General features: G+C 33.5%; 1 protein-coding gene across 1 annotated transcript in view; it reads left to right on the top strand.

Annotated features, from left to right (window-relative positions):
• The window catches only part of RECK (reversion inducing cysteine rich protein with kazal motifs), an 81,156-nt gene that overhangs the window by 18,393 nt on the left and 35,628 nt on the right, over window positions 1–27,135 (top strand). The window contains exons 3-9 of the mRNA XM_044661122.1: window positions 326–400; window positions 1,859–1,895; window positions 3,713–3,798; window positions 10,136–10,183; window positions 11,452–11,493; window positions 23,088–23,121; window positions 26,542–26,739. Coding sequence (XP_044517057.1) covers window positions 326–400; window positions 1,859–1,895; window positions 3,713–3,798; window positions 10,136–10,183; window positions 11,452–11,493; window positions 23,088–23,121; window positions 26,542–26,739 — 520 coding nt within the window. The remainder of the gene's footprint in view (window positions 1–325; window positions 401–1,858; window positions 1,896–3,712; window positions 3,799–10,135; window positions 10,184–11,451; window positions 11,494–23,087; window positions 23,122–26,541; window positions 26,740–27,135) is intronic.

Genomic DNA, 27,135 nt, shown 5'->3' with positions numbered 1-27,135 from the left:
GCAAACCCCTTAGCCTCCAATGCCTAGCTCTTATTGCTCTTCTGCCTTGGAACCAATAGATAGTATTGATTCCAAGACAGAAGGTAAGGGTTTTAAAAAAAAAGCAGTATCTCAACTGTACTATATGTTTCTTATTTCCTAACTAGAGATTGCACAGTGTTTAAAAATTAGTTTTAGCAACTATATTTGAAAGGTGGATAAAGATTTTTAGCATAGCACTTGAACTTAGAAAAAAATTTTAGATGACTGATAATTCAGAAAGTTTGTGTTATATTTTTCTAATACATTGTTTTTTAATGTGTTATTGATATTTTTTCTCAAATAGATTTTATCCTCAAAAAGTGAATCCCGTCTAAGACACCTTTTACAGAGAGCACCAGGCTATTGTCCAGAATCAATGGTAGATATTTTTTTAAACATAACTATGGTAGCTGTGTATGTGTTTGTCTTTTTTTTTTTTAAACAAACTTAAGCATCTAGTGAGGCATTTTTAGATTAAATTATTTAATATGCTTAGGGTTTGTGTTGAGTAAAATGTTAGATTTAACTTTGTGATGTGAAAAGTTTCTATATAAATTGATTGGTGAGAAATTATTTCATAGTTTCCAGTGATTTGTTTCTGAAAATCACATTTTAAATTACAAACGTGATAGAATTTTCACTGGTTTTAATGGAATTTAGTAGTTTTTCATTATATTCCATTATTTTTCATTATATTCCATTATATTTTGAAGAATTTTGTGAAAAATAGAATAATCATAGAGAAGCAACTTAGAGTCAGCAGAGGACTGACCTAGAGTCACAGAGATCAGAGTTCAAATCCTACTTCAGACAAATACTGAAGTTGTAACTATGGGCAAATTACATAACTTCTTAATTCTTCCAGGCAAGTCTTGAAGACTATAAGGTAAAGATAGGTTGCTGATCTATATCAATAAAAGGAATTGGCCCACCAGTGTATTCACTCTAACCTTATCCTATCTCACAGATATCATAACTAGGGACTTAAAGTTTAACTTTTTGTCTCAGAGTAAATATCTGGAAAGATTCAATGGGTTGAAAATAACATATATTTCTTATAACCCTTCTTTCTCTCATTTTCCCACTTGTCATGGGGAGAGTTTGCTATTTGTCCTTTCTCAGACTGGGCCTCGAAACTTCAGCTGACTTTAGGTACTTCAATGTTCTATGGCCATGTTGGCAGACCTGTGGCACATGTACTGGAGGGAGCTGCTCCCTTCCTCCCCTTCCTTGTGCCTGATGACATTTCTCAATGCCCTGCCCCTCAGCCCAGCAGCCCAATAGGAATGCTTCCTCCCTCCCCTGTCTGGGGTAAGCCGACAGCTCACGTGTGGCAGGAGAGTGTCGTCTGGGCCTCTAAAAGGTTCACCATCACTGTTCTAATGGTTTGGTCAGTACAGATACAGGCCAAGGAATCCCATCACCTACTTAGGAGAGCCTCTCCAGACATGCAGTCTTACATTATATGCTAAATTGGTAGTGAAACAGTGGACATTTTCCATTTCATTTTTGTGCTTTTATGATTCTCAGAGTTTTTTATTTCTGTTCTTTCATTTTGCAATAGACAAACTAGGCCAATATTTTTTTCTAGTCTAGTTCCGACAGTTGTCCTAACTGACACTAGGTTTTAAGAAATGTTCCTAATAACTTTTACACAGATTTTTATATATTAGGACAATCAGAATAACTATTGTTTCAATCAGGTATGAATATAGTTCTGCAATGTTAATATATTGACATATACATAATTAAATTGATGGTATCTGTTAGATATTTTTTCAAAATTATGTACTATTCAAAAAGCCACTAATCTTTCTTGTATATAATATACTTTTAGGTTGATGTTTGGAATTGTATGAACTCTTCTTTACCAGGTAAAAATAAGCTTTAGCACTTTTTTTTTACTCTGTATTCATATAATTATTATTAATGCATTTTTTACTGAGTGACCATAGAATCATTTGGAAGTAAAGAGTGCATAATTTAGTAAATATATAGTTCTGATCAAACACTTAAACATCTGTTAAGTATTTCCTATATGCTGATACTACAAGGTTCTCAGGGAGCTTATTACCTAAATTGATTCTTGTGTCATGTAAAATATGGTTTAGAAAAACACATAATGTGCAATTACACACAAAAGAGTTCTAGAGTTGTGGTACTACTAAGTATTTTCTCCTTCTTGGTTTCCTTGTCTTTATCTACTATCAAAATATATATAAACATAGCAAATTTAAAATAATATTGAACAAATTTAGGCAAAAACAATTCTTAGCGAGAACATTGAACATGGGGGAAACAACACTGTATTCGGGAGGTAGAGGTAAGAGTCATGGTCCTGCAGCTAATTATCTTTATGTTTTGGGATGTCATTTTAAGCCTCAATTTCCCCACCTATAAAAATGAAGGGATTAGATTAGATGATTTCTAAAATCTATAGATCAAAAATTCTTCACAGATGGCAGGGTATAGTGTACTAAGACTTGAGTCTTAGTCAGGAAGACTTGAGCTTGAATCCTACTAACTTTTTTAATCAGGGCAAGTCACATAACATCAATAGGTCTCAATTTACTCATCTTTAAGATGAGTGGTAGGAGAAGGGTTGGACATGATGATCATTCTTAAAGTCCCTTTCAACTTTAAATCTGGGTTCATGTGATTTTTTTTATGGAAGTTGGATTGTTTTATTTGTATGTTTGACTATTCCAACTATTTATTGCACTTTAAAAAATGTTCATGATTACAATATTGTATTTGATTCTTTAAAAATAAAGCATAATAATATTAGTAATTGATGCACAATTTCAGATGGACTTCCTGAGCTTTATTGATGTAAGGAGTCATTTAATTTAGCATTAATATCTATGTTTTATACAGAAATGTAATTATAGCATTTCTTAAATATAGGTGAACAGGAGTAATTTTCAACAATAGTACAGTAATTTCTCTTCATAATTACTATTTTTTCATTCTCTAATTCTGCCCTAGTAGCTTTACATTGGTGGTCTCTAAGATTCATTTTGGCACTAGAATTCCATGTTCTGTGATAATTAAAGGAATCTTTTAAAATCATATTTTATAATACATGTACAACTCAGATTAAATTGCCATCTCTGGGAAGGAGGAAAGAGGGAGACATTTTGGATTTTATCATTTCAGAAAATATATGTTGAAAATTATTATTTTGTAATTGAAAAGTAAAAGTTTTAATAAAAAAGTCATATCTTAGGCTATAACAAATACATAAAAGGAGTACAGAGTACTGGCTGAAGACAAAAGTAGTATTGCTTTAGTGAGTATTGAAATAAGAGTTCATAGTAGGAGATAAGAGTTTGAAAAACTGAGTAATTTAAGTTTTGTCTTCTCTTCTTGCCTTTTAACTGAGAGGCAAACTCACCAATAATGAGAAATGATCAAAATCTCAACAATGAAGGAAAATTATAGAGGAATTAGAAAAAGAATAGCCATTAAATGATTATTCTTAAAGAAACTAGTGGCAGTCAAGAATCAAAAGATGGGACTATGTTAGATTTTCAGAGCTTTTCCAAATTTATCTTTCAGTAGTTGATACTTATACTGATATTTAAGGAATATTATGTACTAATTTCTAGTCTCAACTACATTTGAATATGAAAGAACTGATAATGTGATTACTTGAATGAATGAAAATTATATGTATTTTACCTTAAAGGTGTTTTTAAGAAGTCTGATGGCTGGGTTGGCTTAGGCTGTTGTGAACTGGCTATTGTTTTGGAATGTCGACAGGCATGCAAACAGGTAAAGTTTTTGTTTGTTTTTTTTTAGTCTTAATTCTTACTGATAGGAGAAAGCATAAAGCATTGCAGGGAGTTCATTTTAGTCATAGTTGTGAAGGCCATTTATCCCTTGCCCATGTCATAGCTTCTGGGACATAATGTAGAAAGAATATTATTACTGCTCATACTGAACATTTTGCTTTATGTCTCACTAGGTTTTTGTCTGTCTGGCAGTAATTCAATTCCCCCTATTCATGTAGCATATAGGACAGCATTGGTGAAGGTTTTCAAGTTCAAGTGCCTAAACTGCAACTTCAGGCTGCCTGTGAGCCCCCCGCATTACCCCAGAGAGAGAAGGGAGGAAGTGTTCACTTTGGGCTGCTGAACAGAGGAGTGGGGCATGCAAAAAATATCCTCAGGCACTGGGAAGAGAGGGAACAGAGCAGCTCCCCAGTGCTGGCTGGGCATGCATGACATACCTTTGCCAACACTGATATAGGATCTCTAAAGCTTTTCTCAATGTTTTGTTTCTTCTAAGCAACTTTGTAGATACAGTTGAATAGGTAATCTTCATGTATATACATACCTTCTGTTATCAAGAAGTAAATAAGGTAATCTGAGTGGGTCAACCAAAGCAATTTGGGTGTGAGGAAGGATAAAAGGGGATATTAGGTGATTATAAGGTGATTAGAGGAGGTATGAAGGTAAGGGAAGGTATATAGGAGATAAAGGAAATGGGGTATGTAGGAGAGGGCAGCTCAAACAGGTTTATTCCCAGAGGCTTGAGACAGAGAATACCAGGAGGAAACTAGGGCCAGTAAGAAATATTTAGGTTTTGGCTAGAGGGTTTCTCTTGTTAGTTTCTAAAGTCTCTTGAGGGAAGAGTCAAGAGGGCCCCTCCCTGCCAGTCAAACTGATGGCTGGAGGAAGTCTCTGGTAGGTACTTCCTGCCAAGATGGATGCCCCCAGTTCTCTCAAGAAATAAAAAGAAAATGATTTCTTCCCTCTTTAGCCCTTGCCTCAATTTTTGATACAAAGATTATCTAACCAACCATTTTGCTATTTAATTCAAACCAAATTATTCATATGTGAGTATAATAAATTAAAATTTTAGGCATTGCACAGATCAATGCAATGATAATCAGTATTTTGTTATTGTCCTCCTTTCCATGCTTTTGGTTTTCTCTTTTGTTGTTTTATTATTAATTCCTTTATCTTCTATTTTAATACTTTACTCCAATCAAACAATTTTGTGTTTTTGTGTTTGCCTTTAGTGTTTAGCTTGCCCAATCTAACTATTAATTTGATGGTTTTTTTCCTAACAACTCATTAGTTTTTCTTTTTATTGATGTAAGCATTCTTCCTAATACTACTTTGACTGTATCACATATGTTCAGTATATTGCATTTGTATTGTCATTATTTTAACATAATTTATTCTTTAATTTAAACAGCAAGTGATTCTCTTGTCTTGTGGACCTACTTTTATTTGTTAATTATTTTTACTGTATTATGCTTTAATAATGTAATGTTTTAAAATTTCCTACTTTCCACATTCATTTCTCTCAATAAAAATCAAATGCTGTTTCTCTGGCACTCCGTTTCAAATCTATTTTCTTTGCTGTTTATCTTTTAAAAAAATATATTGTTATTCCATTAGCAGAGTTGTGTTGTTTTCTTTAGTCAAGTTTAAAATTTTCCCACTAAGAGCGGCTAGATGATTCAGGAGATAGAGTGCCATGCCTGGAGTTGGGAGGAACTGGGTTCAAATGTGGCTTCAAACATTTCCTAGCCATGTAACCTTGGGCAAGTCACTTAACCCCAGTTGGCTAGCCCTTACCACTTCAGCCTTAGAATAAGCTTGTATCAATTCTAAAGCAGAAGATAAGCAGAAAGAGAGGAAGAGAGAAAGAAGAAAATTTCCCATACAACACTGATAATTCTATCTAATTGTCTTTGCAGGTCACTTAATTTTTCTTTTACAACTTTAGTTAATATGCCATTTGTTACATACTTTTATTTATATTCTCTAATTATTAGAAGTCTTTTATGCATGATATAATTTACTTGTTTATTTCTTGTAATGTTTTCTAATTTGAATTCACATTTGTCTGATAATTTAACTCTAGATTTTCTTTTGTTAGCTAAAACTTGGAAAATATTGATCTATTTTCCCAAATTAAGTACCTTTCTAAATTAGGCATATTTCTCTTAGGCAACATTGGATTGTTCATTGTAATCCATTTGAAATAACTTTCTTCTAATAACAAAATAACTTTCTTCTAATAACAAGGGTTATAATTGGTAAAATCCACTTATATTCTATCATACTAAATTACGTTTTTTGTAAGAGGGCATACTGTATTAATTATTTCATTAGTACTACTCCTTATCATTAAGAATAGTAATTAGTATCAGTTTTATCATCTACACATACACAACACTAAACTCATTTCCAATACTTTTTAAACTTTTAATTCTGTGAGTATCTTAACAGCATGCCAGAGTAATTACTATTACAAAGACTTAAATTTCATCATATATAAGTTTTTTAATTATCCTCATTTACATACTTGTAATTGGACATATTTTCCCATATGTCTTTGAATTCTTCATATTCTTATTGACAGTAATATTCCATCAAATTCATAATTTCTTTAGCCATTCCTCAATTATTGAGTAAAATTTTATCTAAATTTTTGATGGTTTAAAAAAATAGCATTTCTGTGAATATTCATACAGATTGGGGGAGGAATTGTTGTTGTTTGTTTTATTTTGTTTTTTGTTATCAGTAACCTGCTTAGGACATATGAATTCAACTGTAGCATACTTAGACACAGAATACAAACTTATTTTATACTTTTTTGTATAATTTCAAATTGTTTTCCAAAATGATTGGATGAATCTATAGCTCTGTTAGTGGTGGATGTGTTTGCTTTCCTGAATCCCTACCAACAATGAATTTTTACATCTTTTACTGTCTTTGTCGATTTGTTGGGTATGAGGTGGTATTTCAGAGTTGTTTTAAATTCTGTTTCTTCAGTGATTAATAATTTGAGTTCTGTTAAAGATGAATGGTGATCATTTATATTTCTTTTAAAATCTTTGTATTCTTTGACCATTTATGTGCTAGGACATAGCTATTAATCTTGTAGATTTGTGTCAATTTCCTACAGATTTTGGATGTCAAAACTTTTAACAATGATACTTGTTATAAAGATTTTTTTCATCTTGTCATGTATCTTTTCTTGTTCTAGGTTCATGCATTTAATTGTGCAAACTCCTTTTTTATTTTTAAAGGATCAAAGTAGTCCTTACAATATTCTCTTTGTAAAAGCTATACATTTAATCTCTTATCTGTAGCTTTTATGGGAGAAAGATAACTATCTATTCTTTTCTAGCTTTTAAATCTTACTTATGGTAATTACCTTTACAATATGATTTGTGATTGCATTGAGCTCATTTATCCATTTGGAATTTTTTGTGGAAGATAGTAAGAGGTGGGCTAACCCTATTTTTCTTTAGACTACTATCCACTTTTACCAGCAGTTCTTATTCATGAAGAATTCTTTCCCCAGTAAATTTTATTTTTGAATTGGTTGAATATTTTTCCTTCTGAATCTTATTTAATCTGTTCCACTGGTCATCTTTTCTATTTCTACCATGTATCTGGAATCCATCTCCTTTCTGTTCATACAATTACCACTCTGGTTTAGGTTTTCTTGATCTCTCATCTGGACTCTTGCAGCAGACTCATAATTGATCTACCTGCTTTAGGTCACTCTCCACTCCAATCCATTCTCTACATAGCTGCCACTGTGATTTTCCTAAAGCACAAGTCTGTCATTTCTTTACTCAGTAAGCTCTAGAGGCTTCCTGTTGCATCTAGATAATATATAACTTCCTCTGTTTAGCATTTAAAGGCTTTCACAACCTATATCCAGTCTACCTTTCCAGCTTTGCTGTACATTTTTCAGGTGCTGTTGTAATGATAATTTGCACAGCAATATGGAAAGCAAGACAATGGACAGTTACCTGATTAGAACATAGAATGAACTGAGCCTGGCAGAAGGTGCCCTGTGCCAGGACAGTTGAATCTCAGGTATATAAGGAAAAATTTGAACTGGGAGATCCATCTCAATCTGAGATTTTGGGGAAGTGGGAGATTGTGGTGAGGGTAGGCCATAGGTCAACCTGAGTTATCAGCAACCTGCACTAACCAATTTCAGTCCCAGACCCTGTGTTAGCCTTAAATTGAATAACCTGGTCCTGATTTATCCACTAAGAAGCAGCAACAACATCTACCAACAAAGTGACTTGATTTAGGTTGAACCCAGACTGGCCCATCCAGGCTGGCAACTGGCAATTAGCAATTGACAACTGACAAGCCTGACTACATCAATTCAAGTACCATCTCTATCATCATTAGCTTAGGTTAAGGACTTCCTGTTTCCCTCTTTCCCAATCATTTACCCTGCTTCCCTTCCTAAGCCTGATAACAACATTAAATCTTTAAACTTACCTAGATTTGGTGTCAACTCTATCTTAGGGCTTAGTGATTATATCCCTGGGACATTTGAGGGAAAGTAGAGTAATATCAGTTATAGCAAAATATAATTAGCAGCCAACTTCAGTGTTATTCTTTCTAGGCCAGAATAGTCAGTTAGAAGTAGCTGTACAATTCTAATTACAGATTCTTCATTTGGCTGGCTATTCTGGGACACTTATAACAAGTTGGGTTTGGCAGATTCACAACTATTTCTGTGGGGTCCTTTGGGTTTCACTATCACAATTTAAGTGTTACACTCAGGTATCACCTACACACTCAGCTTCAACTCCTTATAACATCAGAATCATTATAACACTGTATATTAGGAGTGGGGGTATTCAAAAGTATGGGAAAAAGAAGAAGCAATTTGTCCTCAAGCTGGGGCTGGGAGAAGGGGAACATGTAGGGTGACTGGCCTTGGGAAAAGGAGATTGACCATTTCTCCATCACAGACTTGAATAAAAGAGGAGTGAACAGAATGAGAAATGATGTCAGAGGAAGGGGAGAAAAGGAATCTCATAACATATAACTTCTATATTCTCAGTAATGTACAAGGCAAGGACCTCACATGAAAGAGAACAAGGCTAGGAGGTGGGGTAAGAGGGGCAAGCCTTGAGAGTAGAAGAAAAGTTTTAGTACAGCTTCTATGGGGAGTAAGATAGAGAATCAATTAGAGATTAATAAAAGGATTATCCTGCATTGAGGACCTAATTAATATTAGATAACAGAAATTTTCTAGCGGACCCAATCAGCTTGGTTTTATGACTTTATCTAGCTTCATTCAGCAGCACATGAATTGGGAATAAAGGAGGTAGGTGGTTGTAGTATTCCAGATTTGAAATTTTTGGTACATTATAATGTAGCATACCCAAATTTCAACATGCTAACCTGCTTTTTGGACAAGATGTATAATAATGGGGGCTGGATGGAAGTTCAATTAGATGTTTTTTTGCCGGGTTAAAATGTTAATGTTCTATCAGCTGTGGGGTGAGGGTCTTTTATAATATGGAAAAAGTCTCTGCCCTTGTGCTCTTTAGGTTTTTTTTTGTTTTTTTAAACATTTATTAATATTCATTTTTAACATGGTTACATGATTCATGCTCCTACTTTCCCCTTCACCCCCCGCACTCCCCCACCCATGGCCGACATATTTCCACTGGTTTTATCATGTGTCATTGATCAAGACCTATTTCCAAATTGTTGTTAGTTGCATTTGGGTGGTAGTTTCTAGTCTACATCCCCAATCATGTCCGCCTCAGCCCATGTGTTCAAGCAGTTGTTTTTCTTATATGTTTCCTCTCCTGCAGTCCTTCCTCTGAATGTGGGTAGCATCTTTACCATAAATCCCTCAGAATTGTCCTGGGTCATTGCATTGCTGCTGGTACAGAAGCCCATTGCATTCGATTTTACCACAGTATATCTGCTCTTTAGTTTTTAATCGACAACTTTCAAATTGGGCTGAGGATTTCTGGGAGACTTAGGAGTTATTGCAAGGTGTCTGTAAAATTATGTAGAGACCAAGCATTGCCATTTTTATCTTTAGCTTCATAAAAATAGGAAGCATAACTCAATATAGTAACTTCTATAAACATATCTACTGAATTAGTAATACATCTAGATATTATCTATGATTATATAGTTGTTATGATAATAAAATGCAAATTCATTTAAAAGCTTTTGTCATATTTTATTGATCAATGAATATTAATGGTATAGTTGTCATATGAGGTTTTTGACCTTAAGATGTTTCTGTTTTGTTTTGTGCTAATTAGTATTTCCTACAAATTAATGAAAAATCTGTTGACTTTTAGGCTTCTTCCAAGAATGATATTTCCAAAGTTTGCAGAAAAGAGTATGAGGTATGTATTTTGATTTAAAGTTTAGAAATAATGTTCAAATGCTGTTCGAATTTAGAGAACTATTTATCTTTTAATCTCCAAATGAACAAGTTATACAAATGACATACATTGCCCTTTCTCTTGTTAAAAATTTTAATTTCCAAAAAAGTTTCATTCACCTTATTTTAGAATTGTTTTTTCAATTAAGTCTGATTTTGTAAGAAATATATAAATGTAATGAACAGATTACTTAATTTAAACTGAAAATATCTCTAAGTAACTTTCTCCTAAGTAACTTGTTCTTTGTTTAAAAATGGCCTAGATATAATTAGAATTTTTAAATAGGCAAAGTTTGCCGAGGTTCTCCACATATCTCCCATTTTCTATTCCATTTCCCTAACTGATCTGTACCTATTGCCATGGTGCTAATTAGTGTAATTAATTTAACATAGTATCTGTCTTAGAAGAATTTGTATCTTAAAAGAGAAGAGAGAACAATGCTTAACAAGAAGGGGGAGTGAATCTTCTTATGATGAAATTTCAGACTATGTGTTGTTACCTGTTCAGAGATGGGCCTTTTTAGCCTCTTCAAATGATACCCATTATATAGGCTATTTACTGCCTAGGACCAAACCTGACAAGATATGTGTAGTTGAGCTTTTCTCTAGGCTACCCTACAACTTTCAAATTTAAAAGAGGAATGTTTTGTTGTTAACCATTGACAACAGTATTGCCCTTCATGGGATAAGGTTGTTTAATCATTTATGAAAAAGGACAGCTACATTCATAATTTCTTTTGACTTGTAAAATTGGGGAACTTATTAGATATATTATTCTTTTTTCTTGGGTAAAGAAAAGATTATCAGATTAGAACTATTCTTTTTTTTTCCCTCAGTCTGTTTCTGGGTTATGATCAAGATTTCCTTCCAATATTAACATACAAAAACACTTATTTAAACTGAAGAATCTTGTTCATTTCTTTCCTTTTGTGCTTTTGGTCAAGTTTTATACTCTTTTATTTATTCTTCTAGAGACAGTTTTCAAAAGAAGTATTAATTTATTTCTGTGCTTCTTATTGAAAGATTACCTTGACTAAAAAGAAATGAAAGGTCCTTCTCTTTTTCTTATGCTCTTTACTTTTGAAATGACCACTATTTAATTTCCCTTGGCTAATCTGAATAATTCTATCTTCTCTCCCAAATTATGTATTATACTGTCCATCTCTGTAACCTTTCCTCTATTATGTTAGTCTGTTTCCTTCCCATTTCTGGATTTCTACATTGCTCTAGGAAGTCTGCCAATATGTGTTGATGGAGGACGGGAGAGGAAAGGTAAGAGAGATTAAAGCAACCTATGATAGAAGGCCTGAGGTTAGCATTTTTCTTTATTGACTAGTTACCTGACTCATTTTCTCAATTTCCATTCTCTTTTTTTTTTGGTCTGGAATTGAGTAAGTAGTAATTTTTAAGAAACAAAAAGTTCCGGAAAGGTTCTTTTCTTTAATATGAAATTTTGCCTTGGAGATTTTTTAGATTCAAAGACTCCATTCTATTAGTCATATATTTTGGAAATACTAAGGAAGAGAACAATTGAATACTAAAAGAAAGATCTGCAAAAGGAGATAAGTTGAAGAAATAACAAATAAGACCTAAATAAAACATAGAATAATTTAGAGAAAATATGGTATATACCAAATAATCAACACCTGTATTTATTGAATACAGACATAGTTTGTATATACAAAATTTGAAGAACTATCTTGGGACCCTTCCTCTTCTAGACAAAAGAGCCATATAGAGTTTTATCCAGATATGTAAACTATCCAACTGTGTAATTACCCAGCATATTACAATTTTTCAGAGGACTGATATTCTCACTTGAGAATAGAATAGGCCAGAAAGTTCTGAATAAACTATTGCCAAGAAAGATCCTGGAGGCAGCTGGGTAGCTCAGTGGATTGGGAGCCAAGCCTAGAATCCTAGATTCAAATCTGGTCTCAGACATTTCCTAGCTATGTGACCCTGGGCAAGTCACTTGACTCCCATTGCCTACATTTACCACTCTTATGCCTCGGAGCCAATACACAGTATTGACTCCAAGATGGAAGGTAAGGGTTTAAAAAAAAAGTTATAAAAAAGGGTTTGTGTAGTTTTCTTTTATGCTTTGAAAATGCAAAAATAGTACAAAAAGCTTAGTACAAATTAAAGCAACCAAATTTTAAAAGAGCTATATCAAAGTATTCACAGTTAATCTTCACTAAGTAAGAACTAATTATTCAGATTTTTAATTATCTTGGCTTTTTTTTCCCCATCTTTGTCTGCCTTAGATCTATCAATTTTGACTACCTTTAATAGATAAAGACTAGTGAAAGAAAATGGCTAAAGTCTGTTCATTTATACTTGTTAATAATTTGAGGAAGAGTTTTTGAGGAGTAAAAACTTTTACTGAAGTAAGATTTACACTTCCATCCTTTTCTCACTGCTATTCCAGCATTTGATATAAAAGCAAATTTATTTTTATGTAACATTTCCTGTGATTGTAGAAATCTGCTCATATTTATTTCTTAAGGACCTTTATTTAAAATGTATACAGGATTTTTTTTAAAGCCATGACCTTTTTCTTCTTTCTCAAAGTACAAAGACCCACACTGGAAGCAACTAGAAAACAGTATGAGAGCACATAATAAAGTAATATATTAAGTACAGTAAGATACTAAGTAAGTATATATATAGTGGTCAGGAAACATTCTACACTTGAAATACATTGAGGGGAATAATTCATAGATGGATAAGATTATCATGGAAAACTTAATGGAAGAAGTAGGAATTGAGATGTTCTAAAGAATGAGAATACAAGAAATTTACTCAGCAAGAAGTGGTGGTAATCATTGTATATTCTTAAGTTGAAGAATGACATAAAAAACCCATTGTCTTGGAAAGATTTGTCACCTCTGCAAAATATATTTGGAAGGGATATTGACTATGTTAGAGAAGCTAGCTAGGAATTTTTGGAGGTTTGATGACAATGGAAATGCATATAGAGGAATAAATTTGAGATTTTGAAGAAAGAATTAATAGGACACAATAACAGATTGAATTTTAGAGGTTGAAGGAATAGAAAGAATAGAAAGTCATTCCTAGATTGAGCATAATTGATTGAAAAACATCCACAATTCTATACCACCAAGCTTACAGAAGATACATTTAGATTTAAACATTGTATGTGAGGTTATTGGGGAAGAAAGCATTTGGTAATATGAGGCTCAGGGATTAGGGCTAAGTGATTTTAGAGTTATCAATTTAAAAGAGTCAAATTTGAGAATGGAAACTTACTGAGGAAGAAAATGTAGAGACAAAAACACCAAGGATGGAGATGGGGAGGGGGAATACCTGGGTGTAGGAAGGGAAATTAGTTAAGAATATTAGAGATTGAGCTAAAATCTAAGAAGAACTTTATAATAAAATTTAGAGCCATCTCAAAATGGAATGGATTGCTTAATGAAATAATGCACTTCTCCATCATGGGAAGTGTTTAAGCAGAGGGCAGAATCCATATGTCAGAGATGTTATAGGAGGAATTTTTGTATTGAGTAAGAAGTTTAACAATTCATTTAAAACCATCAAATATTTATTAAGGACATACCTCATACAGATTGAGCATTCAGGAATTCTCGCTAGCATTTCAATTGTGTGAACTGAAATTCCACCATACTTTATCCCCACATGTTAATCCCTATTTGCCATTTGAAATATTGGTGAGATACATGCCGAATGTAGTGGAGATTTCACATAAAGGCTGTGTCAACATTTACTTTTGCATGATCTATGAAAAAGGATTTATAAAATTAATGGAGGCATGTAAATGAGATGTAGCATATGTTCAACTTGTTTAAGAAAAACAGATTTTAATTACTTAAACACATAATTTAAAAGCATATGGATGCTAATTACAAAGTAATCTCTAAGATTTCTAATTGGAGGTTTAGATAGTCTATACCTGATAAGAGCTGATGAGAATTTATTTGCCTCAATAATCAAAAGGACTTTAAACTGAAAAGGAAAGGGAGGGGAAAGCTGCACATAGTCACCCAGGTAGATATGCAGTACAGAATAAATACAAAGTACAAGCTTTAGTCACTGGGAGGAAATGTTTGGAAACCTTTAAGGAAAGTGATTACTTTATCTTTGAATTTGGGATAGAAAAGAGGAAAATCAAGAATAGTGTGACATCTATAAATTTTAAGAGATGAAATTCGGGGGGCAGCTGGGTAGCTCAGTGGATTGAGAGTCAGGCCTAGAGACGAGAGGTCCTAGGTTCAAATCCGGCCTCAGACACTTCCCAGCTGTGTGACCCTGGGCAAGTCACTTGACCCCCATTGCCTACCCTTACCACTCTTCCATCTATAAGTCAATACACAGAAGTTAAGGGTTTAAAATTTAAAAAAAAAAAAAAAAGAGATGAAATTTGAAAGGATCCTGTGACATAAACGTCTACTGGGAAAATCAGCCCAAACAACATGGGAAGCACTCAAGAATGAAATTCTAAAGACACAAGAAGAGATGCAAGTGAGAATAGGGGAGAGTAGTTTTCTCAAGAGACTAGTATGGGTAGACAGGGTACTTGTCAGTTAACTTAGGTTTTTTTGTTTTGTTTTGTTTTTTAAACCCTTGTACTTTGGTGTATTGTCTCATAGGTGGAAGATTGGTAAGGGTGGGCAATGGGGGCCAAGTGACTTGCCCAGGGTCACACAGTTGGGAAGTGGCTGAGGCCAGGTTTGAACCTAGGACCTCCTGTCTCTAGGCCTGACTCTCACTCCGCTGAGCTACCCAGCTGCCCCAACTTAGGTTTTTTTTTAAGTGAGAGGTAGGTAATAGAGAATAGAGGATGAATAGAAAATAATAATAATGGAAAGCTTCATGATGTAAAGCTTGATAAATCTCCTATAAGATATATAGCTTTAAATTGATAAATTATTTTCACGTATGATTTGTGGAGTTAGCCTCTATTTTTGTTGTCAGACCTTATAGTATCATAGCTTTATGTAGCATTACAAATGCTTATTAAACTCCTAAAGCAAAATATTATTGATTTGCTAGGGAATTTTTTCCTCTCAATTCTCCTTTTGTTCCCAGATCTTTCTCTAGTCTATTCTTTACATTCTTTTTAGAAATCTCTTTTTTCCCTTCCTTTCTTCTTCTAGCCCTCTTCTGTATTTGATGATCTTTCAGTAAGGTAGGTAAAAAAACCTTAAAAAGGGCAGTAATAGGCATTTTGGGAAATAATATTTTATCAGAAACACATGAGGTTTTAAATAAAAGACTTCATTGAGCTTGTGTTAGATAGTATGATAGTATAAATATAAACAATAGATAGTAATATGAAATGTCTGCGAACTGTCAAAAAGCATGTTAGTGGACTGTATGGATAATATGGATAATAGGGATGTAATGGATAACGGTGATGTAATCAATAAATACCAAGTTAAGAGAAATAATTTACCCTTGGCTGGGCTTAATCGTTCTGCTGTTTTTTAAAAGGGCAAAAATAATATTTAGTATTTATATGTGCTTTTCACTATTTAATTAAAAGCCAATCAAGTAGTTGTACTTTTCTACCCACTTTAAAAAGCATCAAACTTATGAGTAATTGTAAAAGAAATGAAAACTGATAACTATACATGTTTTCCTTGAATTGAACATTTCAAAATAAGTAATGAAAATTAAATTGACTTTTCTTTTGTTATATAATGTTTTAAATTATTTTCATTTTAAATGGATGCATTTTCTTGGAGTATTTTCATTGCCCACAATTTTAATTCTTACAACAAGAGGACAAGAAATCACAATTTTTAAAATTGCTTCTAACAGGACAGATCGGTGGCATAGTGGATAGAACATTAGGTCTGGTGTTGGGAGGATTTGGGTTCAAATTTGGCCTCACACACTTTCTACCTATGTGACCCTGGGCAAGTCACATGCCCCATTTGCCTATATCTTCCCTGCTTAGAGTTGTTACTAAGGCAGAAAGTAAGAGTTTAACTTTTTTTTAAATTGTTTTTAAGTATATAAGGTTACTCTTGGATTTTCTTTGTTACTACGTGGCTTTTCAGACTTAGACACGTATACTAATTTTTGTGACCTATTTTCCAGGTGATAGCCTTAGAATGTTAGTATAAAATGTATATGTTAACCTGTTTTAGTTAGGGTGAGAGAAGCAAAAAGGAAGCTAATCCAAACATGACAAATAGAAAATATCCTGTTTGATTATTAGGCCGTTACCTGCAGCTGATGAGCTCCAAAAAGAGCGAAACCAATTAGGTCCTGCAGTACTGGCTTTAGCATAGATTAAGAATCTTGGTCCTTCTTAAGATCACACTATGCTACTTCTTTGGTATGTCACTTTTATATTATGCTTTTTTGGGGGGGTGTTTTAGGCAGTTAAATTAAAGGTCTTTGTTTTATAAGAGTTAACTATTAAATGCCAAAAGCCTGTACACACATCCATTACCCAGTCTATTTAGAGTCAGTGGAAAATATCCATTAATACTAGTCTTCCTCTTAATAAAGACTTTTCTGAAAGAGTTAAATATGAATTTGCTTGGAGTGGCAATTTGAAAATATTCTTACAGTTGTATGAATACTGTGTTATTGCCCAAAGTCATAACAAACAAATTACTCTGAGATGTGTTCTTGTCTCGAGTTTAGTTTTCTTTAGCAAAATATTAACTGTGATACTTAGGATTTATGTAGTTAATTTTTTAACTAATAATTTAAGTTGTAGAATCAATTGTAGTTTTAGATATATTCCTGCCATTTAGTCTAATTCTTTTGTTCTTTTGGGTTTTTTTTAGTTCCATATAATATCCTTTCCATCGGCTGCTAAATGTAGCCAAGAAAATATTAAATTCTGTTTTTTTGTAATTACTTTTATTCTTAGGGCTAATTATTTAAATTTATTGCATTGTTTGGAGATGTTACCATAAAATAAAAAATGAATGAATCTGAATTCTTGGTATAAATGACAGAAGATCAAATATACAAGAAATTTAACTATATCTGAAATGCAAGCAATCTTCCTTTACCAATTAAGGTAGAATATCTTTAAAAGCCTTCAGACTAAAAGTATAAAATATTATTCATTAATTTCCTCATTATTCTTCCCTTTTGTGAGTTTTCTCTGACATTCATTCTTTAATTACTTAACTGAAAGTACTAAGATTTATGATGCAACTTTAAAAATTTTTACATATTTTTTGTCTATACTAATTCTATTATTAGAATCGATGGTCAAAAGGGGAGAAGAAGATCTGGAATGGCTGAGATTACAAGGGGAGTAAGGCACTAGACCAAAGGAGGGACTGGGAGAAGTTAAGAAAAGTAAGAAGAGTTAGAAAAGGAGAACAGTTAAGTTGATAGGTGAAAGAAACAAAAAAAGCAGCAGCACCTAGATCCTGAGGTAAGGAAGTAATACCAAAATAGTCTTAGGTGAAGTTGTTACTACTGGATCAGTCTCTCTAAATTAGCATTATTTAAAAGAATTAATATTATAGTGAGAACAGGTCTTAAGAACATCACCCATATTCCCACTCCCATTAACTAGGAGATTCTTTCCTTCTGTTAGCTGTCATTAGATGAACCCAAACATATAATTAAATTTATAGATTGGTTTACAGATTGCAATATTTTAAAGTATTTATTTAAATCATTTTTAGGAAGATATCTCTGAAAACACGGTACTCTGAGCAAAAGGACACATGCTGTATTGCATAGTCTGCCTGTTTGGAACATATCTGAAGGCTTTTTCTTGAAGATAGCAGACTAGTGTTCTGCCAGGACCAAGACATTCAATCAAATGCTGAGTTTTACTGAGGTGGCTATTGGAAATAAAAAGAAAGTATTCTACCCTTAACATAAAACCATTGTGGATTCATACCTGGGATGCTAAGCAGTACTCTGACTTAGAAAAGGCAACTAAAATGATCAGAAGTATCTGATTGGAGGGGCTGAGTTATTGTAAAAGGCCAGATAATAGAAAAATCTGGCTGTTTGCCATATATTTCTGGAAATTGTCAGTAAGTAAAACAGTAAAAAAGAATTATTTTTGTTTCCATGTAAATTTTAAAAATGAGTAAGGGGCAGCTAGGTGGCTCAGTGGATTGAGAGCCAGGCCCAGAGATGGAAGGTCCTGGGTTCAAATCTGGTCTTACTCCTTGTGTGACCCTAGGCAAGTCACTTAATCCCAGCTGCCTAGCCCGTTATCACTCTTCTGCCTTCACCAATACTTAGTATCAATTTTAAAGGGTTTGAGAGAGAGAGAGACAGAGAGAGAGAGAGAGAGAGAGAGAGAGAGAGAGAGAGAGAGAGAGAGAGAGAGAGAATGAATGGCATAGTAGATAGCCAGCTTTAAGACAGAAATCCTAGGCACAAATCATATCTCATAAATACAACCCTGAGCAAGTTGTTTCAGTGCCTCAAGGAAGATTCTTTAAGACTAAGTGATGGAGGAGTTCTGCATCATACAAGGGTTCCCTTGTTGGGAGTTGCCCTTACTAATGAAATCACAAGTATGTGTAAAAAATAACCAATATGGACATAAAAAAATAAATCTGCAATTATCTACCACCATATGCGACACTAATTCATACATACTGTGGTAAAGAGCAGGATCTGTTTTATCTAAGCTAGGCTGGTTTCTTTAAGGAGATAAAGAGGTTGTCCTCAGGATTTGGTTGATTTGGGGAACTAGGGCATGAACCATTGACATGGCTTTTTTGTTACTTTAAGGTATAAAAATTGGAAGAGGTTTTACAAATTCCCAGTTTTATGTCTGTCCTACCCAGTTTTGTCCCTGTGGGTAGTGTAGAAGTAGAGAGGAGCAGCAACCACTTTAACCAGTGATTATATCTTTTTTAATCTTTATTGTTAAGTACATTTATTTTTATTGAAATTTGAATGTTTTTATTTTATTCCAATCCCAAGCCTAAATCACTAGACTGGCTTCAGCTGGATTTAGCCCATGATATTTAGCATTAGTTGTTAAGATTGTATCAAAATAATCCTCTGGCTGATCTTGTGGTTTAAGTTGTAAAAGGAATAAGGGAAGGCTAGTAAGCTGTGCGGCTGCTAATTGAATAAGGGATCTCCTTTTAAACCCTGTAGGATTAGCCTAAGGAAAATAACACATTGAGTAAAGGCATGTCATGGACTCAGAATGCCCTGGCTCTTGCTAAGTTTTAGAAAAACCAAATCACTAGCATAATGAAAATTAAAAAGTAAATTGTCTTTGTACATTCATCAATTAGAGCTAGATGTAAATGCACTTTTGGTTTTTAAGGATTGTGTCTTATAAACCTAGTAAGAGGATAGGTGAAGGGATGATGCTGATGGGAATAGGGTCCAATAAGTTGTAGATGGGAGACTGGTCTCAAAACTAAGGTTTGACTTGGAGAACGTGTTAAATCCAACTGAGCAATGAGAATGAGAATTGAGGATGGGAGCTGGGATAAGAACTGGGAACCTGACCTTACGGTAAGAGAACCTTGGGCGGGGCAGCTAGGTAGCTCAGTGGATTGAGAGTCAAGCCTAGAGACGGGAGGTCCTAGGTTCAAATCCGGCCTCAGACACTTCCCAGCTGTGTGACCCTGGGCAAGTCATTTGACCCCCATTTCCCACCCTTACCACTCTTCCACCTAGGAGCCAATGCACAGAAGTTAAGGGTTTAAAAAAAAAAAAGAGAACCTTGGATTTATTCTAGTTCTAAGGCCAGGGAGAAACTTTCTCCACAAGAGGTTTTGAGGATGGGCAGGTGGGCTTTTACCACAAAGGAGCTTGGAAAGTTGCAGGAAAAATTAAAACAGTGAGTCATTAAAACAGCCATTGGTAGGATGGTGGTCCAATGAAGCCAATGTGAAACTTACTTAATTTGATTGCTTGATTCTGGCCAGTTAGAGAGCTTACAGAAAACTTAGCTTATCAAGTCAGATGAATCACTCAGATGGGACTGTCCTTTGTCCGTTTTAGGTAGCCAAGATTGGGAGTCCCCATAAAGACAGGTTCCCTTTGTATTGGATTCTCTAATGGGAATCAGCAAGGTTGGGGGTGAAAACCCTAAAAGAAATGGGTTTGTTGGATTGTGTCTGTGCTATTCCACATTCCACCATGGCTTCATATACATATACATAACAGCATGTCAGTAGTAAGTAATCCCATCTTTTGGGCAAATGCCTATTTAAAAGGCATCAGGCTTTAAATTTGTTTGGGTCTCCCCAGCTGTGAATTTAGTTAGAGGACCATAGTGTTCTCTAGAAGGGTGTACCAACCTCTCCATCAGGGAAATGGAGCCTGGACTCTTACACACACACGCACGCACGCACCATTATATTGAGGAAGGTGCAATGGCCAAGTAGCTAGTAAATGTCTGAGGTAGATTTGAACTTAGGTGTTTACTTCAAAGTAGAGCAGTATTTCCACATGCATGAAGTCTCTTAGACCACAGCAGGACAGATGCCAACCTAAAAGAATAGGGATACTTCCTGCCCTCTTCCTACAGCCAAATCCAAAATTTCACTTAATGATTTCTATTATGAAGCTGTCATGCATAAATTAATAAAAATTTATTTTGATCTTATATTTTCAAACTACAACATCTCTCAAGACTGTTGAATGCAAGCTTTGCTTCCACTACATGGTGGTTACTTCCTTTTATCCTAAATTTACTTCTTTAATTAAAAGGATGCTCATTTACACTATACCAAATTAGATCATCTCTGAACTCTCTCCAGACCCTTCATAATTTTACAGACTTTGATTATATTTCTGTCTTTCCAGACAGAAGAATCCTAATCTCATAGACAGTTCCCACTTTTTTACTGCTTGAAATTTTAACAGTCTAATCATCTAAAAACACTTATCCTTAATTTTTTTTCTCAAGCTACGAATTTATAGTTAGAGGATCTGACCTGAGTTTGAATTCCAGCTCTGCTACTTAACTACTGGAATGAAGGGGCTGGATTAGATGATCTTCAGGGACCTTCTAGCACCAGATAAATAATATGAACCTCTCAGCTTCTGCTCCCTCATCTGTAAAATGAAGATGATAATTCTTGTAATAACTACCTGATTTTCTGTGAAGATCAATTGAGACAGTGTTTGGAAAGCAGAATGTAAGCCTACTTTTGTAACATGTCTACTATTATTATTTGTTATCCTCTTACGGATAAGAATCAAGAATCCAAATTAGCAAAATGTAAGACTATAGAAGACTTAAACATCAAATGGTAATGATATGAACAATAAAAAAAGACTTTCTTCAGAGGAGAACAAAGAAATAGCAGTTTTTATAGATAAAAGTTGAGAAGCAATGAAGGATATATAGCTTGGAAAAAATAAAAAACCATCAGAGGGGTAATTTGATTCCAGGAGCAAATAATAGCCAAAGAAAATGTCACCTTACACCTGTATAGGAATAAAATTTGATAACAGATGACTGAAAAGTTAACAAAAATCAGATGAGCAGAATCAGTGAGTGCCAGCTGATTAGAAATAAGAAGCTAAATTTAGAATAGAAAATAAAATAAGTGAACAATACTTTAAAAAGTAAAAAGCACTACATTCAAACTAACTAGATTATTAATAAAGATCAACATTATTAGAAGGAATGCACAGCATCAAACGTTTTTTCCTTCCTACCATATATTCTTTGGAGGAGAGCGCTCTAATAGACCCTTTGTCTTGGGTAAATTTGTTGGTCCTTTACTGCAAGAATATGTTGAAAGTCTTGCTAAGCCTTTTCTTTCAAATAAATCTGTCACACATCACATTTATGGTTTCAGTGAAGGTTCTCTTGCTTTCATTTTCTTCAACAACAAGAATGTTTCCATCTGCCTTCTGCCTTTATACATATTGTCTTAGCTTTGCTGTTTTACACCTGGCCTATTTCCTTTTGAAGTTCAGCTAATAAACCATTGCCATCAACCTGTTTTTGTGGATCTTGCTCTTGATTTTGTTTATGTTATCTGTTGTTGCTTTCTCCCTCTTTACATTTTACTGACAGTTCACTTACATTCTTTGACTTTAGTGTAGCACCTATTTTTAAAAGGACACTGGATTAAGAGGAGAGATGGATCTTGGTGACAACCTTGCCAATAACGATCTATTTAACTTTGGGCGCTTAATCAACAAGTATTCGTTAAGTGCCTTTTAAGTGCTAGATCCTGGACAAATAACTTAGCCAGTCTATACCTCAATTTCTTCATCTGAAAAATGCTAGACCATGCTAGATGATTTCTTTGCTCCTTTCTAGCTTTAACAATCTATGAAATACATGTTTCTACAAATATCTAGAATATTTGCATTCTTTACAATATTTTATATAATTTTCTGTAATTTAAAAGATTATACAAGAGTACTTGAGTATAAATTGTACCTTTAATTAACCTATATGCATGTGTCTCCATTATGTTGTAATAAAAATCACACCAATTTCCTTATGTAGAAAATGATTTTGATTAAGATCATCTCTAAGTGCTTTTGTTCTTAACAGTGTTTTTCTTATCCCATTATGATACCTACCTTTATATATGGATTTGTATAGAATATAGTTTAAATCAAACCACTGAAAATAACTACATATAGAAGAAGTCTGAATGAACATAGTTGTCCTGTAACATAGCTCTATCCTACATCAGTTTTTAAAATTCTTGTTACTCATCTTCATTTGTCAAATACTTTAATATAAAGTTTTGGACCTGAGATAATAGCTAAATATTTTATCATTTTCATGTCATCTATGGATTAGAATAAATTAGTATGATATTAATGTGCAAACATGCAAAGCTATGAAACTTATTTCAGAAATTTTTTACTATGATTTAATTGCTTAATTGATTTAACTATGATTAATTGCTGGCATTTGTTTTTATTTACAGAATGCCCTTTTCAGTTGCATTAGCCGAAATGAAAGTAAGTATTTTATAGAAAGTTATATAACAAAGCTCTTAAAACCAAAAGTAGTTCAGAGAACACACTTTAAGTGATATTTGTATTGTCAGAAGCCTAAACACTGTTGTTGAATTAAGAATCAAAATGAATGTGCAGAAACGGGATTCTTCTCGTAATCAGAATTTAAATGTTTTGGCTTATTAGACCATCTTTTCTCTGAGGAAATCAGCAACGGCATTTGTAATACCTCCTTTGTCTTAAAAGTAGACCTTTGAAATAGGAAACTTAGAAGAGCAATGAATGAATATATATATCCTTCCCAAAAACAGAACTATCTTCCTCTCTTGAAATATGCTTCCCACCTAGTTCCATAACACTTGTATTTCTCAGGTGACAACCATACTCTAAAGGTGAACTTTAAAAAAAAATATTTTCCTTTCCTTTTATTCATTCTGTAGCTTATTTTTTTCCTTTCCTTTTATTTACTCTGTAGCTTATTTTTTTTCTTCCTTTCCAGGGACCCACCATCAGTACCTGCCAGTAATGTAGCAGAGGCTATGTTAACATTTTTCTGGACCAGTAGTTCTTAAAGTATGATCTAGGGACCCCTGAAGGTCCCTGAGACCTTTTTAGGTGGTCTGCAAAGTGAAAATTGTTTTCACAATAATACTGACATTTTAATTTCTAATATAATATTGATAAATATAGTCCATGTAAACAAAATCTCTTTGGGGAGTTTTTACATTTATTTTTAATTTTATTTTTTTGTCAATTACATGTAAACAAAAAATTTTTATATTCTTTTTTTTTGGGTGGGAAATTCCAAATTCTCTCTCTCCCTTTCCCTTCACCCTTCCTTGAGAAGGCAAGCAATTTAATTTAGATTATACATGTGTATTTCATGCAAAACATTTCCACATAGCAAAGTTGCAAAAGAAAACGCAGACAAAAAAACAACAAAAAATTTAAAGAGTTTATTAATGTTAAAAGTGTTTCTCACTGTATTCATGTGCCATCAATTCATTCTCTGGAGATGTATAGTATTTTTCATCATAACTCCTACAGAATTTTTTTGGATCATTTTATCAATAAGAATAGCTAAGGCAATCATTCACAGTGGATTATCATATAATGTTGCTGTTACTGTATATAATGTTCTTCTGGTTCTGCATATTTCACTTTGCATCAGTTCATGTTAAGTCTTACCAAGTTTTTCTGAAAGCATGCTTACTCATCACAATCATCTGTCACAACTGGTTCAGCCATTCTCCAATTGATCATCATCCCCTCAATTTCTAATTCTTTGCCACCACAGAAAAAAAAACTGCTATAAATGTTTTTATACATATAAGTGCTTTTCTTTTTTCTTTTATTTATTTGGTGTACAGTCCTAGTAGTGGTATTTTGGGGTCAAAGGGGATGCATGGTTTTATAGCCCTTTGGGCATAGTTCCTAGTTGTTCTCCAGAATGGTTGGATCAGTTCATAACTTCACCAACAATATATTAGTGTCCCTATTTTTCAACATCCTCTCCAACATTTTTCATTTTCCTTTTCTGTTATATTAGCCAATCTAATAAGTATGAGGTGGTACATTTAAAGCATTTTTTTAATGACTATAGATAGCTTTGATTTCTTCTTCTGAAAACTGCCAGATCATATCCTTTGATAATTTATCAATTGGGTAATGACTTGTATTCTTATAAATTTGACTCCCGTTTTCTATGTATTTGAGAAATGAGGCCTTTGTCAAAGAAACTTGATGTAAAATTTTTCCCCCATTTTCTTGTTTCCCTTCTAAACTTAGTTTGTGCAAAAGCTTTTTTATTTACTATAATCAGAATTATCCATTTTACTTTCTGTAATGCACTCTGACTCTTATTTAGTCATAAATTCTTCCCTTAACCATTAATTTGATCAGTAAACTACTCCATATTCCCCTAATCTGCTTATGATCTCACCCTTTATTTAAGTCATATGCCCATTTGGACCTTATCCGGATATAGTCTGACATGTAGGTCTATACCTAGTTTTTACCAAGCTGCTTCTTAGTTTTCCCAAAAATATTTTTCAAATGGTGATTTCTTATCCCCAAATCTTTGGTCTTTGGGTTTTTCAAAAACTAGATTACTATGGTCATTTAGTACAGTGTATTTTGTACCCATCTGTTTCACTGATCCAGCACTCTTTATTTCTTGGCCGGTACCAGATTGTTTTGATTATTGATATTGATGTTCATTTGTTTTAGTCATGTCTGACTCTTCATGACCCTATTTCTTGGCAAATACTGCAATGGTTTGCCATTTCCTTTTTCAGCTCATTTTTTAGATAAGGAAACTGAGGTAAACAGTGATTTGCTCAGGATCACCCAGCTAGGAATTATCTGAGGTCAGATTTGAACTCAGATCTTCTTGACTTCAGGTCTGGTTCTCTATCCAATGTGCCACTTAAGGGCCCTTACTCTTTTGATTTACTGCTTTGTAATTTGAGATCTAGTGCTGCTAAGCCACTTTCTGTCACATTTTTTAATCAATTCCCTTGATATTCTAAACCTTTTGTTCTTCTAGATGAATTTTGTTATTTTTTTCTAGCTATATAAAATAATTTAAAATTTTTTTGTTGATTTGGCACTGAATAAATAAAATAATTTAGATAGAATTATCATTTTTATTATATTGGCTTGGCCTATCCAAGAGCAATTAATACTGCTCCAATTATTTAGATCTGACTCTTTGTGTGAAGTGTTTTGTAGTTGTGTTCATATGATTCTTGGATTTGTTTTGGCATATAGACTCCCAGGTATTTCATATAGTCTAAGGTTATTTTGAATGAGATTTTTCTTTCTCTCTTGCTGCTAAACTTTGGTGGTAATATATGGAAATCCTGAAGATTTGTATAGGTTATTTCAATTGTTTTTTTTTTTAGTTAATTCTTTAAGATTCTCCAAGTTTACCATTATGTCATTTACAAAATGATAGTTTTGTTTCCTCATTGCCTATTCTAATTCCTTGCATTTTTTTCTTTTCCTATTGCTATAACTAGCATTTATGATACAATATTGAATAGTAGTGGTGATAATGGGCATCTTTGATTCCACCCCTACTTATTGGGAAGGTTTCTAGCTTTACCTCATTACAGATAATGCTTGCTTTTGGCTTTAGATAAATATTACTTACCATTTTAAGGAAACCTCCACTGATTACTATGCTTTCTAGTATTTTTAATAGGAATGAATTGTTATATTTTGTCAAAAGCTTTTTCTGCATCTAACAGTTTTGTTTTCATGTATTTAATTCATGTAAGATTTTTTCATAAATAAGCATTAAATTTTTTAACATTGAAAGGCAGCAGTTTCAATGTCTTGTTATCAACATTTTTATATCTCTTTATTGCTAATGAATGCTTTTCCATTTAAGTTTTTTACTTTTTTCTCCCCTCCTAGTGGGCTCAGTTTGTTGTAGTTATGCTGGTCATCACACAAACTGCCGGGAATATTGTCAAGCCATTTTTCGAACAGACTCTTCTCCTGGACCATCTCAGATCAAAGCAGTTGAAAGTTACTGTGCTTCCATTAGTCCACAGTTAATACACTGTGTGAACAACTATACCCAGTCTTATCCAATGAGGAATCCAACAGATAGTAAGTTAAATAAGACTCCTATTTTCTAACATCATGACTCGTGAAATCTTTGTAAACAAAAGAAATACGTTCTTAAAAGAATTCTAAAGTCTGTACTATTTGAGTATATCAGCACAATTAAGTTGCGTTCTTCATCAGTGGACTGAATTTCTGCTGAGGGAGTTCCAAACACAGATGAAATCATAGATTCAAAAACTGTGCCTCTTACCTCATCCCGCCCAAAAAAGCAGGTTATACAGTTTTCTTAAAATTTAGATAAGTGTACATTATCTTGGAGGAACATTTTATTCAACATGTACTTAGTACACTTATTTGTTGTAGCTGTGTCTAACTCTTTGTAACTCTTTTTAAAATTTTTTCTTGGTAAAGATACTGGAGTGGTTTACCATTTCCTTC

Source organism: Gracilinanus agilis, chromosome 1 (assembly GCF_016433145.1).
Source record: "Gracilinanus agilis isolate LMUSP501 chromosome 1, AgileGrace, whole genome shotgun sequence".
Lineage (NCBI taxonomy): Eukaryota > Metazoa > Chordata > Mammalia > Didelphimorphia > Didelphidae > Gracilinanus > Gracilinanus agilis.
This window is presented reverse-complemented; position numbering and strand designations above follow the sequence as displayed.